The sequence below is a fragment of the Brachionichthys hirsutus genome, chromosome 16, assembly GCF_040956055.1.
Source record: "Brachionichthys hirsutus isolate HB-005 chromosome 16, CSIRO-AGI_Bhir_v1, whole genome shotgun sequence".
Taxonomy (NCBI): Eukaryota; Metazoa; Chordata; class Actinopteri; order Lophiiformes; family Brachionichthyidae; genus Brachionichthys; species Brachionichthys hirsutus.
The window spans coordinates 3187194-3205548 of record NC_090912.1 but is presented as its reverse complement, the minus strand read 5'-3'; the positions used below and the strand labels follow the sequence as shown (position 1 = coordinate 3205548).

General features: G+C 45.7%; 2 protein-coding genes and 1 long non-coding RNA gene across 3 annotated transcripts; 2 read left to right on the top strand and 1 right to left on the bottom strand.

Annotated features, from left to right (window-relative positions):
• Positions 1-137: 137 nt before the first annotated feature.
• Positions 138-1269, top strand: LOC137906170 (uncharacterized). The gene is made up of 3 exons (XR_011105876.1): positions 138-268; positions 453-575; positions 832-1269. It is a non-coding gene; the product is annotated as an uncharacterized lncRNA (long non-coding RNA).
• A 1690-nt stretch (positions 1270-2959) lies between these two features.
• Positions 2960-10693, bottom strand: ldlra (low density lipoprotein receptor a). Its single transcript, XM_068750288.1, has 18 exons — positions 10648-10693; positions 8716-8841; positions 8506-8628; positions 8024-8410; positions 7820-7942; positions 7604-7726; positions 7357-7476; positions 7063-7188; positions 6750-6921; positions 6439-6666; positions 6244-6362; positions 6000-6139; positions 5772-5913; positions 5395-5532; positions 4939-5205; positions 4630-4710; positions 4354-4520; positions 2960-4260 (listed from the first exon to the last, which is right to left on the bottom strand). The coding sequence occupies exons 1-18, from the start codon at positions 10691-10693 to the stop codon at positions 4204-4206; spliced, it is 2685 nt and encodes an 894-aa protein (XP_068606389.1). The 3' UTR covers positions 2960-4203.
• A 2817-nt stretch (positions 10694-13510) lies between these two features.
• Positions 13511-17875, top strand: LOC137905637 (cysteine protease atg4da-like). Its single transcript, XM_068749880.1, has 11 exons — positions 13511-13549; positions 14279-14515; positions 14598-14681; positions 14770-14943; positions 15454-15742; positions 15829-15893; positions 16150-16277; positions 16458-16536; positions 16621-16697; positions 16858-16977; positions 17161-17875. Exons 2-11 carry the CDS (start codon positions 14329-14331, stop codon positions 17329-17331), a joined length of 1374 nt encoding a protein of 457 aa, XP_068605981.1. The 5' UTR covers positions 13511-13549; positions 14279-14328; the 3' UTR covers positions 17332-17875.
• The last annotated feature ends 480 nt before the right edge of the window (positions 17876-18355 follow it).

Genomic DNA, 18355 nt, shown 5'->3' with positions numbered 1-18355 from the left:
TATTTTAATACATGATGTGGCATCATGTCTATTTGACATTGGTCACCTTGGTTAATATCACATTTACAGATTCCCCAACAAGGACAAAAGCCCCGATCGTCACCGGCAGTGGGTGGTCAACACCCGGCGAGCCGACAGGAAGCCTTCAGCGTGGTCCCTGGTATGCAGCTCTCATTTTGCTGATAGCGCTATTGACAGGACGGGACAAGTGGTCCGTCTAAGGGTTGGTGCCGTGCCTACCCTGGTAGGTTTACCACGACGTTTAAAGGTAGGCTGGCCCGACAAATGTATAACCACCCATAAATCCATATAGTTCTAAATAAACTTAGGATTCAGCTTGGGGGGTTACTAGACCTGCAGATTTAAAAATGTGTTGGTCTCTCATAGAAGTTGGGTGGTCAGGGATTGGCGGTGTTTCAAACACTACATGCATTTTTCTCTGTGCGTTCAAGAAACAAGTCAATACGAGAAGATCTCGTACGTCACAGAAAGCTGCGGGGCTATTGAAGGACGACCGTCTTGAAGAAGAAGCTCTTGGTGCAAACAGTGCAGATGCAGATCATGCAGTCAGTGTGGTGAGTACCGGTATAAATACATATTTTCAGATGCTAAAATCTAAAAATACAGCTTTTTGTATATTTTGAATGAATTAGATATTGGATTATAAATTCAGGACAGCAGCAGACCTTTACACCGAAGGAAAATCCAGATATCAGTACCCAACATTAATGAAGAAGTTACATGCATGTTTTCTTGCAACTGCGAGTCTTGAAATGTATTCCCTTTATTCCAGTCATGCTATCCTTACTGTAGGTTATGCTAATTTTCCAGGATCATACATATAGTGGGTGTCCAGAAGTATGGAAAAGAAAGTTGGAGCAGAGAGAGGAGCAGCTGGAAGAGACAACAAAGAAACTCAGGAACTGCTCCAAGAGGGCGAAGGATGCCAAAGAAAAGTGTCATTCCTATATGGAAGAGCTGCATAATCTAAATGTCATGAATGAGGAGTTGAAGGGACGGTTGAATGACTTTCAAGGTAGATATGAGATTCACGTAAAAGCTGCAAGCTTTTAAATGGAAACACAAATTCACCTGGTTTCCGGTGTACAAGTCAGCGATTACATTGTTTGTCCTGCAGAGGGCGCGCTAATATATTTTGACTTTGGCCGATCGATGATGATGATGATGAATATATTTATTAGATACAATGTTAGAGTACAAGTACAGTCAAACTGTAGCATGTATTACAGTACAAGTGGTGGGAGTCTGGAGGCGCAGCCCTGGGTGCTGTCCATGGTGCTGAAAGTCCGTGTGCTGCTCAGTGGCAGTGAAATAAAAATACTTTCCTTAATGATTACAATTTCACAATTACCTTACATCAGATTTTTTTAAATTTGGAAAACACCACTAAGTGTTCTCTTATTTGCGTCCGGGTAATGCTGTTCTCAAAATTTTATTGCGTTATTTATTTTTATCAGTCAGGACAAACCAGAATCCTCAAAGACAATTTAATATACTCATTGAATGAGAAATAGAATCTGGCTTTTTTTTGTTTTTGTCTGTTGTGTGTTTCACTTGTCATCATCCACCTCTCATCCCTTTTCCTATCAAAGGCATAAAGTGTCACAAGAGTTGATAAAACTAGAAGGTCATCTGAGAGGACAAGGACATTGTTGCCCCTTCTTAGAATGAGATGATTTAAGGACACAACCTCTGCACATAATTGATTCGTGTGTCGCTACTAACATGATGACGGCTTCCAAGTCCGAGCAGAGGTCAGCGACGGTTCAACTTCTGGGCATCCGGCCGATCAGGTGAGGTGGAATCATTGCATTCCCGCAACAGAGATCACATCAGATCTGATTTGTTAATTCATTTATCAATAAAGCAAGGCGTTATCGGATTGTGGCTTTATCAGGATTTGCTCTGGAGTGATCCACCCCGTCTCTCGTGACCTTGACCTCATTAATGATTAATGATGTCGAGGAATTCAGGTGGACGTTCTCTGAAGAGTAAATTCTTTCTGCAGTCGCTGCCAACGAAAACAGATATCAGTGTTTGGGGCCTCTGCTTTCACAAAGGTTCCGACTGCCTGTTCGATGGTACGGTGTTAATAATTACTGTGTTCAGATTGACTTAGATGTGTGTGTGTGGAGGGGGGGCTGACGGTCAACATGAACTACGCCTCCTCTGTTTACTTCAACACGAGCAGCTGCGTCATCAGCTCAAAACTTCCGGTTTTTCCTCAGCCATGAACTTTGGATCAAAGCAAATCCGTGAGGTCACGGCGCGGCTTGCTTTGCTGTGATGGCTCCTGTTACGACTCGCCCTGAAGCTGTCACATGAAGCAGTGTTTATTTGAACTGTGGGGTGCAGGATTATCATTGTACTATTAACTTCCACCAATGGGATGCCATCCAGGTCATGGGGTCATGGTAGATCTCGGTTTCTAATAAAGTCGACTGAACTTCATGTTTGTGTTTTCACCAAGTGAATGATTTCATTTTTTCAGTGTTGGATTTCTCAGAAACTGTAACCGTTTAGCCCTTTGCTGTGAAACTTTCTAGGAAACGCTTCCCATTTTCTCTAGAAGAGTTACAAAGCCCCCCCCCCCCCCCATGTCTGCATTCCAGAGGTGTCGGATGAAAACACTGGAATATGCAGCTGCAGATCTGCCACATGTGCTGCTTTCAGCCACGTAGATGGAGTGACGTCGACACAGTTTCACAGTTACTTAATGCACCACCACAAAGGACTAAATATTTGCTCACAAAACCGCTGAATGACAACATGAAAAGCAGCGTTTTGAGATTTTTGTGAAGTTTATTTGTAGAATGCCGAGGAAGAAAATGAAAGTTGGAACACAAAACATGGAAAAAGTGAAGCACTGTGAATTATTTCTGGATGCACTGTCGCTATATGAAAAAGAAATCCACTTTTTGTCTTAATTCAATTTGGTTTAAGTCATAAAAACATGTTTGGAGCTTAATGAGCGGTCCTGATGAAGTTATTCACGTGAACAAATAAAGGAGCCAAAACCGCTGGTTTACAAAATAACTTGTTTTCTGTAGCGTCGCTAGAAGGAAGGAGAAACTTTGACAAAAGAGTTTGATGCATTGGTGTTTAGCTTAATATGAATAAACTCTTCAGTCTTCAAAAAAATGAGAGAAATTCTGTAATAAATAGACTCGTTTATTTATGTACATTACATGTTCAACGTCTAAACACGAGCCTTTAATCAAAAAAGATCAAATATCTACATTTATGAACATCATATTTACACTCTGCTTTTAGTCCGTGGATGTAAAAGTATTTTCTGCACAGCTTCATGAGCACCCTTTAGGACCTAGAAGCCTGTAACCGGTGACTGACTCACGCTGAACTAACTAGCCGCTAGTCAGAGCGCCTCCACCATATAACCTCACACAACTCGCCGTAAACAGGCCGACAGTCCAAAAGCACCAACACAAAATAGATCAGCACAAATGTGTTAGCAAGGGAAATATAGGGCTCAGAGAGACTGTGTTAAGAAAACAAAAAAAAACAATCGACCACTTGGTTTCCTTAGAGACGACCGCTGGTTTAAGGCAGACAGAGGCTCGGCTCCTCGGCTGGTTGTAAATGTACACGTGCAGCAGCAGATATCAGGCACGGCTCCTCGGGTCACGTGTCTGAATCAGAGAACTCCGGGAGGAGCACAGAGAGGGAAGGTTTAAAGGTCGCCTACATTCAACAGGCCGAGGATCACAAGTCGGGGGCGACAGCTGAAAACGTGTTCGGAGGGTCGACACGCATGCAAACTGGAACATTTGGGTCACATTCGCTAAGTTTTCCCTTGAAATAAAACATAAAAAATACAAAACCGTGATATATTTACAACACTCGGTGAATTCCACCCAACGTTAACTGGAGGACATTCAGCGCTTGGTTTGGATGAGTTCCCTTGAAATATATTAACCAGCAACACAGCTGGGAAAGCAAAAGCAAGTCGTTGAGAATACATTATCAAAAAACAAAACCTGTGCAATCTGACAAACTGTGGCTCCCCGTTTTCCCCGCTGCAGAGCACCCCGTCTGTGACGATGTAGCGTTCAAGCTCGAGTGACAGTGGCTTTGACTTCCTTAGCTTTGTGCCGTGTGAGGTAACAAAACGTTTAGGTAGTTCATCATCGAGGCTCTTCTTTCCGCTCTGCACGACATCTTTCAGTTTTCAACAAAGGTCGGATTGTCCGCCTCTTCATCCAAGCTCACCATTTGTCTCTGATAGGACAGTAAGTCAATGGATGTCAGACTAAACACCAAACACACACACCAGAGAGAGACGAAACAGCTGCACAAAACATCTGTACTCACTTTTGGGTAGGAGTACCCATCATCGGGGCTGTTGCTCCTCCAGATGTGCACCTGGTCCTCAGTGGTCTTCTGGTAGACGGGGTTGTCAAAGTGAATGGTGTTGGCGTTCTTCAGCCTGTAGTTCCTCCACAGCAGCAAGACGCCAACGGCCACCAGACAAAGGACGGCTGCGCGAGCCAGACATGGGATTTGAGGGAAAGATAAAACAAGATGCTCGGCGCTGTAGTTATTTCACACTGTGTGCTTGTTCCGCGTGCAAGGAGCAAAGCAACTCACCCAGAGTTAAGACGATATACAGCGCCGACGGAGGGGTGGCGCCGGCGCTGGGTACGGCTGCAGCAAATCCACGATGGAAATCTGGAAGAACGGTTCAAAGCATTATAATGCAAGGAAGTCGACCTGCATTCTAAGCGTTGCCTATCAGCTGAGCACCAGTCTGGACAAAAAGGAACAAAACCTCCCAAACACTAAGCTTACCGGTATCAAAAGAAAAACACGACACTATTTAAATATATTCATCAGCAGGATCGATTTATCTCCGTGAGTTACCAAAACAAACCAAATGAACATTTTACTAAAACTTACCTGGAGAGGTGACTGAAGCCCCAGTGGGGTTCTGGGAGGTTTCGGACCTCAAGGTCCCGGGGGACGAGACCCTTGACCTGGGTGTGGTGGTCCGAACAGGAGGCTCGGCGGTGGGCGGACCCGGCTTGGTCTCGCTGCTTGTGATTAGGAGCGGCGTGGGGGTGAGGACCTGAGGTTTCGGTGTGGCGCCTGGCGACACCGGTTGCTGATGGAGTGTGCTGACAACCGGAACCTGAGGCTGCTCCCGAGCTGGAGGTGTTGGGTCAGCTGGCGAGGCATGGAATTAAGACGAGTGTGAGAGAATGCGTCTGGACATTGTTCTATAGTACAGCTGGTCCTCACTTAATGACGTACTCGCTTAAATTTGGGAAAGCCCGTCGCAACTGCGAGTCTTCGTTAAATGAGACCGTCGGTAAGTGAGCACCGTCTGTATGTCTTACTTTGTAATGCACCTACCAGCTCCACAGGACCTCATGTCCCTGGCTAGCGTCATGTTGTCTGCACAAACGCAGGTATATTTGGGGGGATGTCTTCCCACTTGAGGAGCTGCCAGACACATAAATTCACAACTAGACATCTGGCACCAGTCTCTGCCTGCAAAAGAAAAGGGGATGACATTTTAATTTAAAGTCACTGCACATACACTAAATCTAAGATAATACGCTAGGATAGTCAGTTAGCTTATCTTAACCGGACTGGAATCAGCAATGATTTGCTACCAAACTTGTCTAAATGCTCTAAAAGCTATTCCTTTAAAGGGCTAAACCAATCCACTGATTCTGCTTGAAGACTTTTATTCAGCATTCAGGACGGTATGTGGAAGGTTTCACTACCTGCAGGCTGTTTCAGGTTATGGTAAAGAATAATGTCTTCTGGCGATGACAGGTGCTCTGCTACTGGTGTGATGTCACTTCCTGTCAGCCTGTTTGCACTGAGGATGGCGCTGTTACTGACGTCGGTCCAGAAAACCTTCTCCTAGAAGAGCAAAAACAACCCAGTTTAAACATTCAGCAACAGTGGGGGGGGGGGCTGTTTGACAGGCTCTTGGTTTATGTGTCCACCTCAAACACGGCGAGTCCCAGCGGGTGAGCAAGCTTGTGCTCGTCAACGATGAGTGTGCGCCGACCGCCACCGTGCACGTCGACGCTGGAGAGGGTGTGCAGCTTAGAGTCCACCCAGTAGAGCCGCTGGTTCAACAGGTCTGGGGAGAAGGCCAGGATGGGGGGGGATAAGTCGACATAAAGTCACACACATGCATGCAAAAGCAGGTGAAAACACGAGAGAGGCACGAACGCTTGTGTTTACCGAGCGTGATCCCGTTGGGCCACACGATGCCGTCGGTGACCAGAGCAGTGCGGTCGCCTCCGTTAAGACCAGCCTTCTCAATCTTTGCAGGATTCCCCCAGTCAGTCCAGTAAACGAAGCTGAGAAGATGAATGTATTGCAAATTAATAAACAAACATTTGGGCTTGGGTTATTTGTTAGCGCTATTAAACTTACTTGCTGTGGGGGTCGACCGCAATGGCACGGGGTTTTGATAAGTCTTCAGAGAAGAGAGTTTTGCGGCGGTTCCCATCAGCGGTTACCACGGAGATGGTGCCGTGTATACCGTCAGTCCAGTACAGGTTGCCATGGATCCAATCGAAGGCGATGCCTTCAGGAGCATCGATGTTGCTGCTGATGATCGCGCTGTGATGACTGGGGTCTTCGGCCAAGTCCATCTGCACTCTGGGATAAAAGCGGAGAGGAGTAAAAAGGCTGCTTACTCCTCCTATAAAGGCCGTTTTTTATTTGCAGTCATTCCTTCTTACCTGTAGATCTTCTTTTGGGAGATGTCCGACCAGTAGATCTCTTTGGTGACCATGTCCATGTCGAGAGCGACAGCGTTCTTCAGACGGGGGATCACCCTGGTGTAGTCGCTTTTATCCAGAGTCATCCGTCTGACTTCGTGGCGGTTGGTGAAGAAGAGGTAAGCTATTGTGCCTATGAAATCAGAGTTATGGTTTTATGTTAGCAGCTTCTAAAGGCCTATAAATAAAATATCAATTTTCCATGCAGCTAAAGGACTGGAATGCATTATTCTTTAGCAATGTAAGAGAACACATAAGACGGGCTGATATTTACCGATAGCCTTGCAGGCTTTGGTCGCCGGGTCGACTTGGTAGCCCTCCTCACATTGGCATTTGTAACTGCCGATCTGGTTCATACAGATCTGGCTGCAGGTGTCTGGGCTTGCACACTCGTCAATATCTGTTACGAAGAACATATCAGTGTGCCGACATCGGAAATTATGAGAATCACCGCCTGATTCCGTTTCTTGGCATCGCACATATTCTTCTGATCGATGCCATGGCAACGTGTCAAAAGGGAGAGACACTGATTTGGACTGTTTTTAATGCAGAGGTGCGAAGGTGCTACCTTCGCAGCGCTTGGCGTCGACCAGGTGAAACCCAGCGGGACACAGGCACTCGTAGCCGAGCCTCAGGTCGTTGCAGGTGTGCGAGCAGCCGCCGTTGCTGAAAAGGCACTCGTTGAAGCCTGCAGTGGGAAGAAGAGGAATTTGGATCGACGCTAAATGATCCTCCTTGAGCTGCAGACGCCCTGGTTAAATGCGTAAAAGCAGGATTTAACCAGACGGTAATGAACGCGAAGCTTCTGGACTCACCACATTGCCCCAGAGGCTCATCGGTCAGATCCCTACAATCCCGCTGGCTGTCGCACACCTTCTCCACGCTGATGCATTCCCCACTTTGGCACTGAAACCTGGTCGGGCCGTCACAGTGAGTTGCTGTACATGCAAGGAGGACGTGAGAAGCGCAGTTAGAGTCACAGACAGAGTTTAAATCTGCATAGGAGGTCGAAAAGGAGGCGGCTCCTATACCATTGTCGCAGCCAAATTCATCGCTCATGTCCTGGCAGTCGTACTCGTGGTTGCATTGGCGGCTGCCGTGGATACAAGTGCCATCGCCGCATTGAAACTCATCGGGTCGGCAGGTGAGGCGTGCTTGAGGGATGTAACGGGTAGAAATATGAGCGATGGCGATTTAAATCATGCTTTCAAGATCTTTTTGCAATCAAGACTCACTGCAGTCAGCTTCATCCGATCGATCAACGCAGTCGTGTTCTCCGTCGCACTTCCAGGTACCGTGGATGCACTCTCCGCTGCGGCACCTGAACTCCAAGGACGCGCACCGGTGAGCGGGGGACGGGGGGGCGGCCGTCTGCGCGCCGCAGCTGCTGGGCGACTCGTCCGAGCCGTCGGCGCAGTCGGCGTCTCCGTCGCAGACCCACAGGCGGGGGACGCAGACGCTGTCGTTGCACCGGAAGGATGCGGCGTTGCAGGTGGGAGGAGGGCAGTTGGCCTCGTCGCTGCCGTCGCCGCAGTCGGCCTCGTCGTCGCACAGGAAGGCGGACGACACGCACTGACCGCTGCTGCAGCGGAACTCTGTGTTTGCGTCGCAGTGCCTCGGAGCTGAGAGAGAGAGAGAAGACGAAACGGGGGCGAGGGGGGAGGACAAATAAAGACGGGCGGGCTGAGGCAAGGCAGACGTGTGCGTGACCTCTTACCACAGCTTTCTTCATCCGCTCCGTTCTCACAGTCAGCTTTTCCGTCGCAGCGCCACGTGCTCGGCACGCACTGTCTGAGGCGGTCGCTGCAGCTGAACTCAGTTGGTCTGCACGTTTTGGCCACTGGAAAACAAAGGACGGTAAGTGATCCCGCCTCGCCATCAGACCGAGAGGGCTGTCGGTTCTATCGTCGAGCGAAACGATACTCACAGCAAGTAGCAGGAAGCTCGTCTGTGCCGTCTCCACAGTCATCCGTGCCATCGCACACCCACCGGTCTGTGATGCACTTCCCATTCCCGCACTGGAACTGGTTGCTTCCACATGTTGCCAACGCATCTACAGCAGACAGATTTAAACAGTTCAGCTAAAAAAATAAATAAAAAAAAAAGCCTCACAGTTTCAGGTGTCGAGAGCCAATGGAGGAAAGGCTGCCCGTAAAACGCAGACGCAACTGTAAATGAGAAGTCACATAATAAAGACTCTGCAGAGCGCAAAGCCAACAGAGCTCTGCAGCTGTGCAGCTGCTTGCTGACACTAACATGGCAACGTTTGGAGATCATCAAATCCAAGAGGGTTCCTCCTCCTGGGACCATGCATGTCAGTCAGAACTACTGTTGTCAGCACATCGCAGATCATTCTTGTTTTGAATGTTCGTTTCTCTTTGCAGGTTGCTTTATTTTACTATGGCGAGGGTCAGGTCTTCACCGATGGTAGAACTACTGGCTGGGACATAATGACTTGGGCTTGACGCACACGTGAACAAACATGCGCACGTCAGGTGATGTTTAAACAGCCACGCTGCTGTTATCAGGGAGCTGCTGCTGATCGTCACATTAGAGTTAAAACTCCACTGTTTCTGGAGCCTGCTGGCACAAATGTGCGTCTCTCTGCCTTCACCCATATTTAAGAACTGAACAGGAAGCACTGATAAAAAAAAGAAAAATACAAAAAGGTACTGGAGGCCACTCCTCCCTCTGGCCCCCCAGAACCCGGGAGGGCCACCTGAAGGAGGTGTTCAATACAAGCAGCAAAGAATTTAGCTTCTTTACGAGCTGATGTAGTGAGAGATTTACTTTATTCATGAATAGTTTTTTTTTTATAAGATGGTGCCTATAAGAAAGTAAAGGGTAAAGACGCAGCATGAATCGTGAATGGCCACGTCGTAAACGGGCAGACTCAAACATGGCTGACAGGTCGTTAGTTAGTCTAACAGTCTAACTTAGTCTAAATAACTAACTAACTGTCCATGAGCGTAAAACCGAGGTTGATTTTGAACGTTCCCTGAATGCATCAGAGGGAAAGACAGACGCAACAAAGCGGTGGAACGTTTCCATTCATAGATAAACTCTCATTCTAAAATTCACGATTCATGACCTCAAGGATGGGAATATTTATTTATTAATGGGATTCAAGTTCAGGACATTATGCATGATTACTTTAAATGTACATTTCCATTACATTTCTTGGAACAAATAAAGTTCCTCTTTTTCAGGACATGGGGGGTGCAGCATGTTTTACCAGTGCAGATATCGGTGATGACCAGTCCCAACATGTTTTGGGAACAGGTTTGTCTGCGTCTTCCCGTCAGAGTCGGTGTTAAGACCATGAATGGCGCTTCATTCATTCATTCCCACGATGTGGGCGTTGGAGGTGATAAGAGAAACACGCAAACAGGCAGGCAGGTGGGGGGAGGGGGGGATTTTGGTTTCACTACTGGTGAAATCCAAATTTAAATCCAAATGTCTAACGCGGATGGCGCCACTTCCCACTTTAATGAATGGCGTAAAAAAAAAAACCCGGCTTTCCAGAAAGCCCGGTCCAGACTGCGTTCACACTGCGCTCCCCTCATTGGTAGAACCTTTCGTGCTGCAAGGAGCGCGCCAGTGAATGAAAAGCGCAAAAACATGCATCTCCGTTAAGAAGCCAGCAGAAGATAACAAAAACAAAAGCGTGAACGTGGAAGCTGCAACGGTTGAGGATCATTGATAAACTGTTCATTCATGGGATAGATATAAATGTAACATATTGCTAAAATATATCGGACAGCAATAATCTGAGGCGCAGCACTGCTAGATTAAATTAAATTAGATTAACGCACCAACCAACAACGGATTTAATGAATGAACCTAATAGTGCACTTACTGGTGTGAATGGCGCAGCAGGTGATGAGCAGCAGCGACAGGCTCATGTTTGTCGGCCGCTCTGGAGGATTTCTGGACAGCTCTCTGATTCTCTGAGGTTCGATGCCCCTCGATGCGTCTCTGCTGCCGGGTCTGAGGAGGGATGCTGCTCTGCACACTGTGATGTTTGACAACATCACTTCAATGTGGTCCAAGCGTGGGTGGAACCAAGCCCCACCCCCCCAGAGGAGGGAGGCGGGATCTGGAGTGGTGTGATTTCTGAGGCGCACAGCCTCCACAATCGAGAGGCGGAGCTGTGAGTCTGTTTTTACTATGAATTTAACCCCTTCGGGGAAGACGTGCGTGGAATCTGCATAAATTGAATGTTTCATCCCCTGAAATTTAACTGCGATTTATGCGTAATAGGGCGCGAAATGGATGAGAAATACTCCTCAGGACCCCCCAAAAATGGGATGAATGAGGTGTGTACTGTAGATGTTTGATCAATAATAACCTTGATTGATACAGTCTAGGTTTTAGGATACTGACCAGGATTCAGTCCACAGAACAAGATGGCTTCTCACTAATAATTCTAATAGTGTCAGTGATATTAAATATAAATTATGACTGTATCATTTAGAGTCAGAACACTTGCACTGCAGGTTTTTGGACTGTTGCAGGAATCTGGAGTATTCAGAGAGAGCCTGCACTCAGGGAACTCGTACAAACTTCACCTCCTACAAAATGTAACAGCTTCATGTCGGCGCAGCTTTCGTCTTAATATCACCGAACAAATGATTTACCGGGTCCAGAGAGAGATTACAATGGGATTTAAAGCCGCAGCAGAGATTAAGTTAAACTAGAGACATCACTTTAAGATGAGCAGAGCGGAGGCAGGGCCTGATAATCCAGATGTTTCCTCTCAGCATGCGTCATGCAAGATTCCCCCGGAACAGTGGCACTCGTTCAAAAGCACAAAGCTAAAGTACATCAGGTTGGTCATAGTGGTGCGTTTAATGACCCTCTTCCTGTCATATAGAGACAGAGCACCCAAAATGTTCCAATATGATCGGTTACATGAAGAAGGATCTTCTTGGGGTGGCCCAGACATTTGCCTGCTTTTTCCTCTCCTGAGGGAGATATTCTTACTTTCCAGCACAAGTGCATTCATTTAGGACACTTGTAGCTCAGCATTTTCTTTTAGCTACATTGCCGCTACATTTCTCAGATGGATGCAGCATGTCAGGCAGGAGAACAAGGAGAGCGACAGAGCCGTGTCCTGTTCGATAGGCATTCTGTCCGCATTCCCGCCCACCTCTAAACCCACCGCTCTGGACAATGGTTTGCATTTAATAAGAAGTGACATGGAATTTTCTGGCTTCTGCTACACACTGGGTCCGTTCTCTCACCGACTTTTTAAAAATGAAAAAGGTTCTCTAAACTAATTTCACGATGAGTGGAACTCTCATCACATAATCTGGCAACCAGCAGTTTCTCGTTCTCTTTTCACGTGCACTTCTTCTAGTTCAAATCAGGTTCTTTTCCAGATGAAGATAAAATCGGTTCCTGTGCTCTGGAAGAAGGGGGGCGTGGGTGTGTTTTTTGTTGCTACATCAGAATCCCAGGAATGATTTTTGGCTCGCACTTTTGTGCGTTCAGTCAGTCATCATTTGCTGACGACGAGAGGCAATCGGAAAAATGGCCTTCCAACAGTGGCCTTGGAAAAGAAGATAAGGATAAAGAACTTTGCAGAAGGCGGGGTGAAACAGTAACAGGGTGTGGGAGGAATCTGTTGGGGAAACCTCCTGTTTGTGTCGATCTGAGACATTTAAAAAAAAGGGAAAAGTTGCTTAGGATTCGGCTGAGATAGTCTTGTGTATCTTAAAAGGCGGGTGCAAAGAAAGACAGGATGGATACCAAATGAATCCTGAAAATGTGACACAGATACAAACTGTACAAACACATTCACACAGGAAGATTATCCTGCTGGAGTATCTGATTCTCTTAAAGTCAGCCAAGCTGTGAGAAATCAACCACACAAGAAGGTCCACAGCAGAAACGACCCCTCGTGTTTACACAAGTGTTGTTGCATGTCTGGAGATCCTAGAAGGGAAGGAGGTTGTGTGCTTCAGGGTCAACGAGTGACCTCAGGAGAGGAAACCTTAAATCAGATTAGAAATAAAGGACATATTACGTGTGAATAAAAGCGCCAGTCACCAGTTTATTTAGGGGGTGATGGGATTTTTATTGGTTTACATTTAAATGTATGATGAGATGCAATTCAGATCCACAAAGCTATGGATATGTTGAGAGCATCGTAGTGGCGAGGTCTTGTTTGGTGTTTTGAGACAGACAAAAATGATCCAGGCTCAGAGCTGTCTTAGACTGCCCCCTTGTGGACGACCAGAGAAAGGTGTCCCGCTTGTCCTCTGGTCGTTTCCAGTTCATTCATTGTTGTTGTGAATCTTCATTATTTTGTGGATAAACTCATTCAGATCAATTTCAGAGGAGTTTTTCAGTATGTGCCCAGAAAGTCTTTATGTTATCCACGATGGTGTGTTGGTCCCGACAATTTTCATGTGTATTTTCTCTGAACCTCATTCTCAACAATTCTGAGGGCCTGGCAGTCCTTCACAATGAAAACACAGTGCCACTCCCACAGTGGGACTCGAACCCAGTGCCTCCGAACACGGTGGCAGTCAATAACGACACAGGTGTTGGTGAGAACACCTGAGGCATTGTCATACGGACCAACACGAGTGTAAGCTCATTGGTCAACTGTTGACCAATCACTGCAGCCTAAACACGTGGTAAGTATAAACAGGAAGTCATTAATTTCTCAGCGCTTGCGTGGCTGTAACTTCCTGAAGAAAACCTCCCCAAGGAAATGTAATTAATGACGACGCGATGATGTTCGACTGAAGGTAAGATGTTAATATTATTCATTTATAATCCCTCTGGCTGTGACTGCTAGACAACTGGCGAGCCATTCACTGGGTGGAAATGAGACACTGAAGCTTCTCAAAGTTTTATTTATTTAGTAGTTCCTCGTAGTTCTAGTCGTTAAAGCCACAATTCGTGGTTTTACAAAATACATCCATTGGAGACTTGCAGTACATATAAAGATAACGCAGCATCTTACATCAATACATTTATTTTATATATTATATTATATTTATTTATTACTAGATTACCTTGACTTTATAAATGACTAGAACAGTTTTTTTCACATTTTTGGTTTGATCCTATTGATTTACGTAACTTTTTATGACACTCAGCAGAGAACGATAAACGAATCAATGGCTACTCTTATTATTGGACGGCTGCTTGTTGAAGCGATCCATCTGTACGTGGATCTCCTGCATCGAATAAACATAGCTGAAATTCCTTGCGTCACGAGGTGCGGTCATGTGGTTTCTGTCATGCAAGGTTTTTCACTTTCAGCTCTTTAATAGGAAATGAGCTCCAGGGCCAGAATGCACTTCGTAAAAACTCTCTGTCCTCCAGATCCGGGTCATGAGTGGAGACGGCTGGACTTCTGTTTAGGGCCCGAAAAGAGTTCAAAGGCTTCTTTTATTTATAAGATAAAATAATCAAATTAAGTGTAAATTGCTGTGGTGTTGTATAATTATTTTGCGTGTCTTTGCGGGCAGCTATTGGACATAAGGAGTCATTTTTGACACTGCTTCAGAAAACGGTTATTATGAATCCCACCACCTCCTCGCACTGTCGGGGCCGGCACCCTCCAGATGCCCAAATGGACGATTGGCTCGTCCTCTCCTGCGAGTTTGCCTGGCCTCAGCTCCTGGATGAGAGCAGGGAAGTCCAGGAGGCAGAGCACAGAGGCCTCAAGTCCAAGTTGGTCTCGGTGTGGAACAGTGTCAAATACGGTTTGTTTTAGTAATGGTTTTTAATAAAAGCGGATCTTATTGTTTTGTTAGACGATCCTGTTTGTGCTCTTGCATGTTTCAGGCTGGTCCTTGAAGCAGAAATCCAAATTTAGCAAGAGCTCTCCCGTGATCATCCTGGGGCAATCCTATGATCTCAAGAGCCAAGGTGCCAGAGCCTCTTGAAATGATTTCTTTTTTCATGTGTTTTTTAAAGCCACATGAAGCTAGTTATTCAAGCGCTGCGTCTGTTTCAGAGAAGAGTGAGCTTTTCCGTCGCTCTTATGTATCGCTGCTGTGGTTGACATATAGACGGGGTTTCCCTCAGCTGGAAGGCGGCGCTCTGACCACTGACAGTGGCTGGGGTTGTGTCCTACGCACGGGGCAGATGCTGCTAGCAAAAGGCCTGTTCTTGCACCTGATGCCTCCAGGTGACCAGACGTTCATTTAAATGTGTTCATGTATTCAGGAAGCTGCTTGTTTGTGACACAATAACAGCGTCTGTACTGTGATTGGTGGGTCTGGTAGCTGGGTTTGATCAGGACCGGTTTGTCTGGTTTAATGTGTTCCTCCATTGTTTGGAGCATCAGAATACATTTTTTCTTTTTTTGGAAGCTGGTGTGTGAAAGTCATTAAGTCAGCGTAGCTTGATTTTTGCATTTGAGTTGATTTTTAACTGAATTTTAAATCCATAAATGGAGTTTTCAGTGTTAAATTTAATTTTATTTTGCTCTCAGAATATAATGGGCTCTAAGTTAGACCAAGACCCATCTTCAGATTTGTTTTCCCCCATCAAGATCCATCCAGCTGTTTTTCCATAATCCTGCTAACAGACAAACGGTGTCAAAAAACGTAACCTCCCTGGCGGAGGTAAATATCTGATTCCCATCACAGTCACATGACCCGACACTCATATCGCTTTATCTTCACGTTATTTTGAGATTGGACTTGGCCTGTGAGCCACCGTGCGGTCAGAGATGACTTGGACCCGCTGGTCATTCATGCCGCAGATGGTCGAGAGAATGGACCGACTTCAAAGAGAGGACGGAGGCGGAGCTTGGATTCGTGCCTTGACAGATCCACGGAGGCTTCACATAGAAGGGTGGCCTCGTGGTTCGCAGATCGTCCCGGTGCTCCTTTCGGGATACACAGCCTGGTGGAGTTGGGGAAAAGCTCAGGGAAGAAGGCAGGGGACTGGTATGGACCTTCTATTGCAGCACACATCCTCCGGTGAGACCTGAAGTTGTGACCCGCTGGTCCAGTTCTCCGAAAACAACCGGATTAAGCATCCTGATGTACGTTTCATTTTGTTTCAGGAAAGCGGTGGCGGCGTCGGCCGTCCTTCCCAATCTGGTCGTGTATGTTGCACAAGACTGCACCAGTGAGTGATTTCTGTTCTATTGCCTGTATCCTGTAACCACGTCTCCGTGGTTACAGGTTGACTTTAGGCTCATTTTGTGAGTGGGATTTTATTTATTTATTAACCATTATCATAATATTGTTTTCTCAATGTAGCCTTTTCCTCTAGATGTGAGGGAACACAAATCCTCTTTGACAGACGTTCCAGAGGAGGAGACGGATTTGTCTCCTCCTGATTTGTCTCGTCCTGATTTGTCTCCTCCTTTCTGCGGTTTCAGTTTATCTGGACGATGTGAAGACGTTGTGTGAGCGTCCTCCCCCTCAGTCCTGGAAGTCTCTCATCATCCTGGTTCCTGTGCGACTTGGAGGACAAGATCTCAATCCTTCCTACATCGCATGTGTCAAAGTACCCAAACAATTGTGCCTTCACCTTTTTATGCAAATGATGCTTCTGTCCCTTGTCCTCGTGCACAATGTGGTTGCACGGCCGATTTAATAAATTAACATGTCTGTGGTCTGAAAACGGAAGTTCACGTTCTAAAGGGAGCAAAATGGTTCAAAGAGCAACACTTTTATTTCTCCATAGAGACTCCTGTCATTGCAATGCTGCATTGGAATTATCGGAGGCAAACCGAAGCACTCGTTGTATTTCATTGGCTTCCAGGGTAATGCAGTCGACATCGTGATCTTTGTGCTCAGCTGTTTGTACTTCCACTTATTTGACTTCCTCTGTCCCCGGTACGCAAAAGACGACCATTTGCTGTACTTGGACCCTCACTACTGTCAGCCTACGGTAGACATGACAAAGGAGAACTTTCCCTTGGAGGTAAGAGGAAGTGCTCCCTCTTTTTTTTTTTTCATTTGACACACCTACCAGCTGCTCCGGTAGACGCTCGCATGTATGAATTACTGAGCTCTGTCGATAATTCTAACGGAACCTTTGTCTCTTTGGTGGCATTTTTATTTTGCCTTCACTCCGCATGCAGTCGTTTCACTGTAACCATCCCAGGAAGATGCCTTTCTCTCGCATGGACCCCAGCTGCACCATAGGTTTCTATGCCAAAGGCCAAAAGGACTTTGAATCTCTGCGCACGATTGTTCATGAGGTGTGTGACCGACATCCGGCTCTACTTGTGAAGCATTTGCCTTTCCGCTGTGCTATTTTACCTTTTTGGATGAAACACGGTTGGCCTTTCTCCCGGATATGAGTGATGCGTAAAAAGCATCTGAGCATGATGTCGCCTTACAGAATTTACTTAATAGATAATGTTGTCTCTTTTGTCCCGCAGGCGCTCTCCACATCTGCAGAGACGTACCTCATGTTCATATTCGCGGAGGGGAAAATCCAAATGGATGAGGAAAGCAGCGCGCCCACGGACAGCGTCGCCTACATCCAGAGGAAGACGGGGCGGAGGAGTCGCGACACCACCAACAGCCTGGAAGAGTTTGTTCTATTATGAACTGAAAATCAAATCTATGACCAGTGGACACACTGAAATATGAGAATTTAACTATGTGGCTACTACTGAGTGCAAAAACAAGCTGTGCCATCGAAGGACGAGGATTTCTCAAAAGACATGGCAGAGGCGGAAACACACTACGATATATTTTATTGCTGGTTCATTTGCCTTTTTTTTAAATTTATTGTTTTAAATTTGAAATATTTAATTTAATATTTGTCCGAGGGACTTTATTGGATGAAGGATGTTAGATTTTGACTTTTATCCATGAGATCTTTATTTAACCTATTCAATAATAATATATAAAATAACAACGATAGAGAAAACATCAAAGTCAAGCTTTCTGAAATGCACAATCCCCCCACTGTTTCTCAGCATGTGACAGGATGTGCTGTCTTTATGGTGGATTAGGGAATTAGAAATGTGACTCCCACAGAAAGAAAAACACTTAAGAGATCAAATCCAGTTGAAAAGGACCAATGTTACCACAAATAAATATGAGCTGGATTGTTTTCCTGTCCTTTTATCTTTAATAAACAGATTGAGGGGGAAAAAAGAAACTTGTGTTTAATTCTGTTTAGTGCATCTTAAGATGTGTTTGAACATGAACTCCCACAGCAACTTACCATTGCACATCAGGCGACACCCTTCATTTAGGTGCATTATTTATTTGTTCTATGTCGGGGGTGTCAAACTCATTTTCTCCGAGGGCCACATTAGCATTATGTTTGCCCTCCAAAGGCCAAATGTAAACCGTAACACAGTAAAAATTTAACTAAATATAATGTCATTTAATGTAAAATAAATGTAACTACTCCTTAATATGCTGTTAAATTACTATTAATTTTTCTATTTAACTCTTTAGCTGCCACATTAATCACAATAAAGTATTTGATTTCACTTTTTTAAAAGGTTGTAACTTAAAAATTGTTAGAGATAAGGCCATACTGTAAATTAGAAAAATCATAAGTATGAACCAAAGTTTGTGATGGGAATAAATTAACACATCTAATAATGAGGGAAA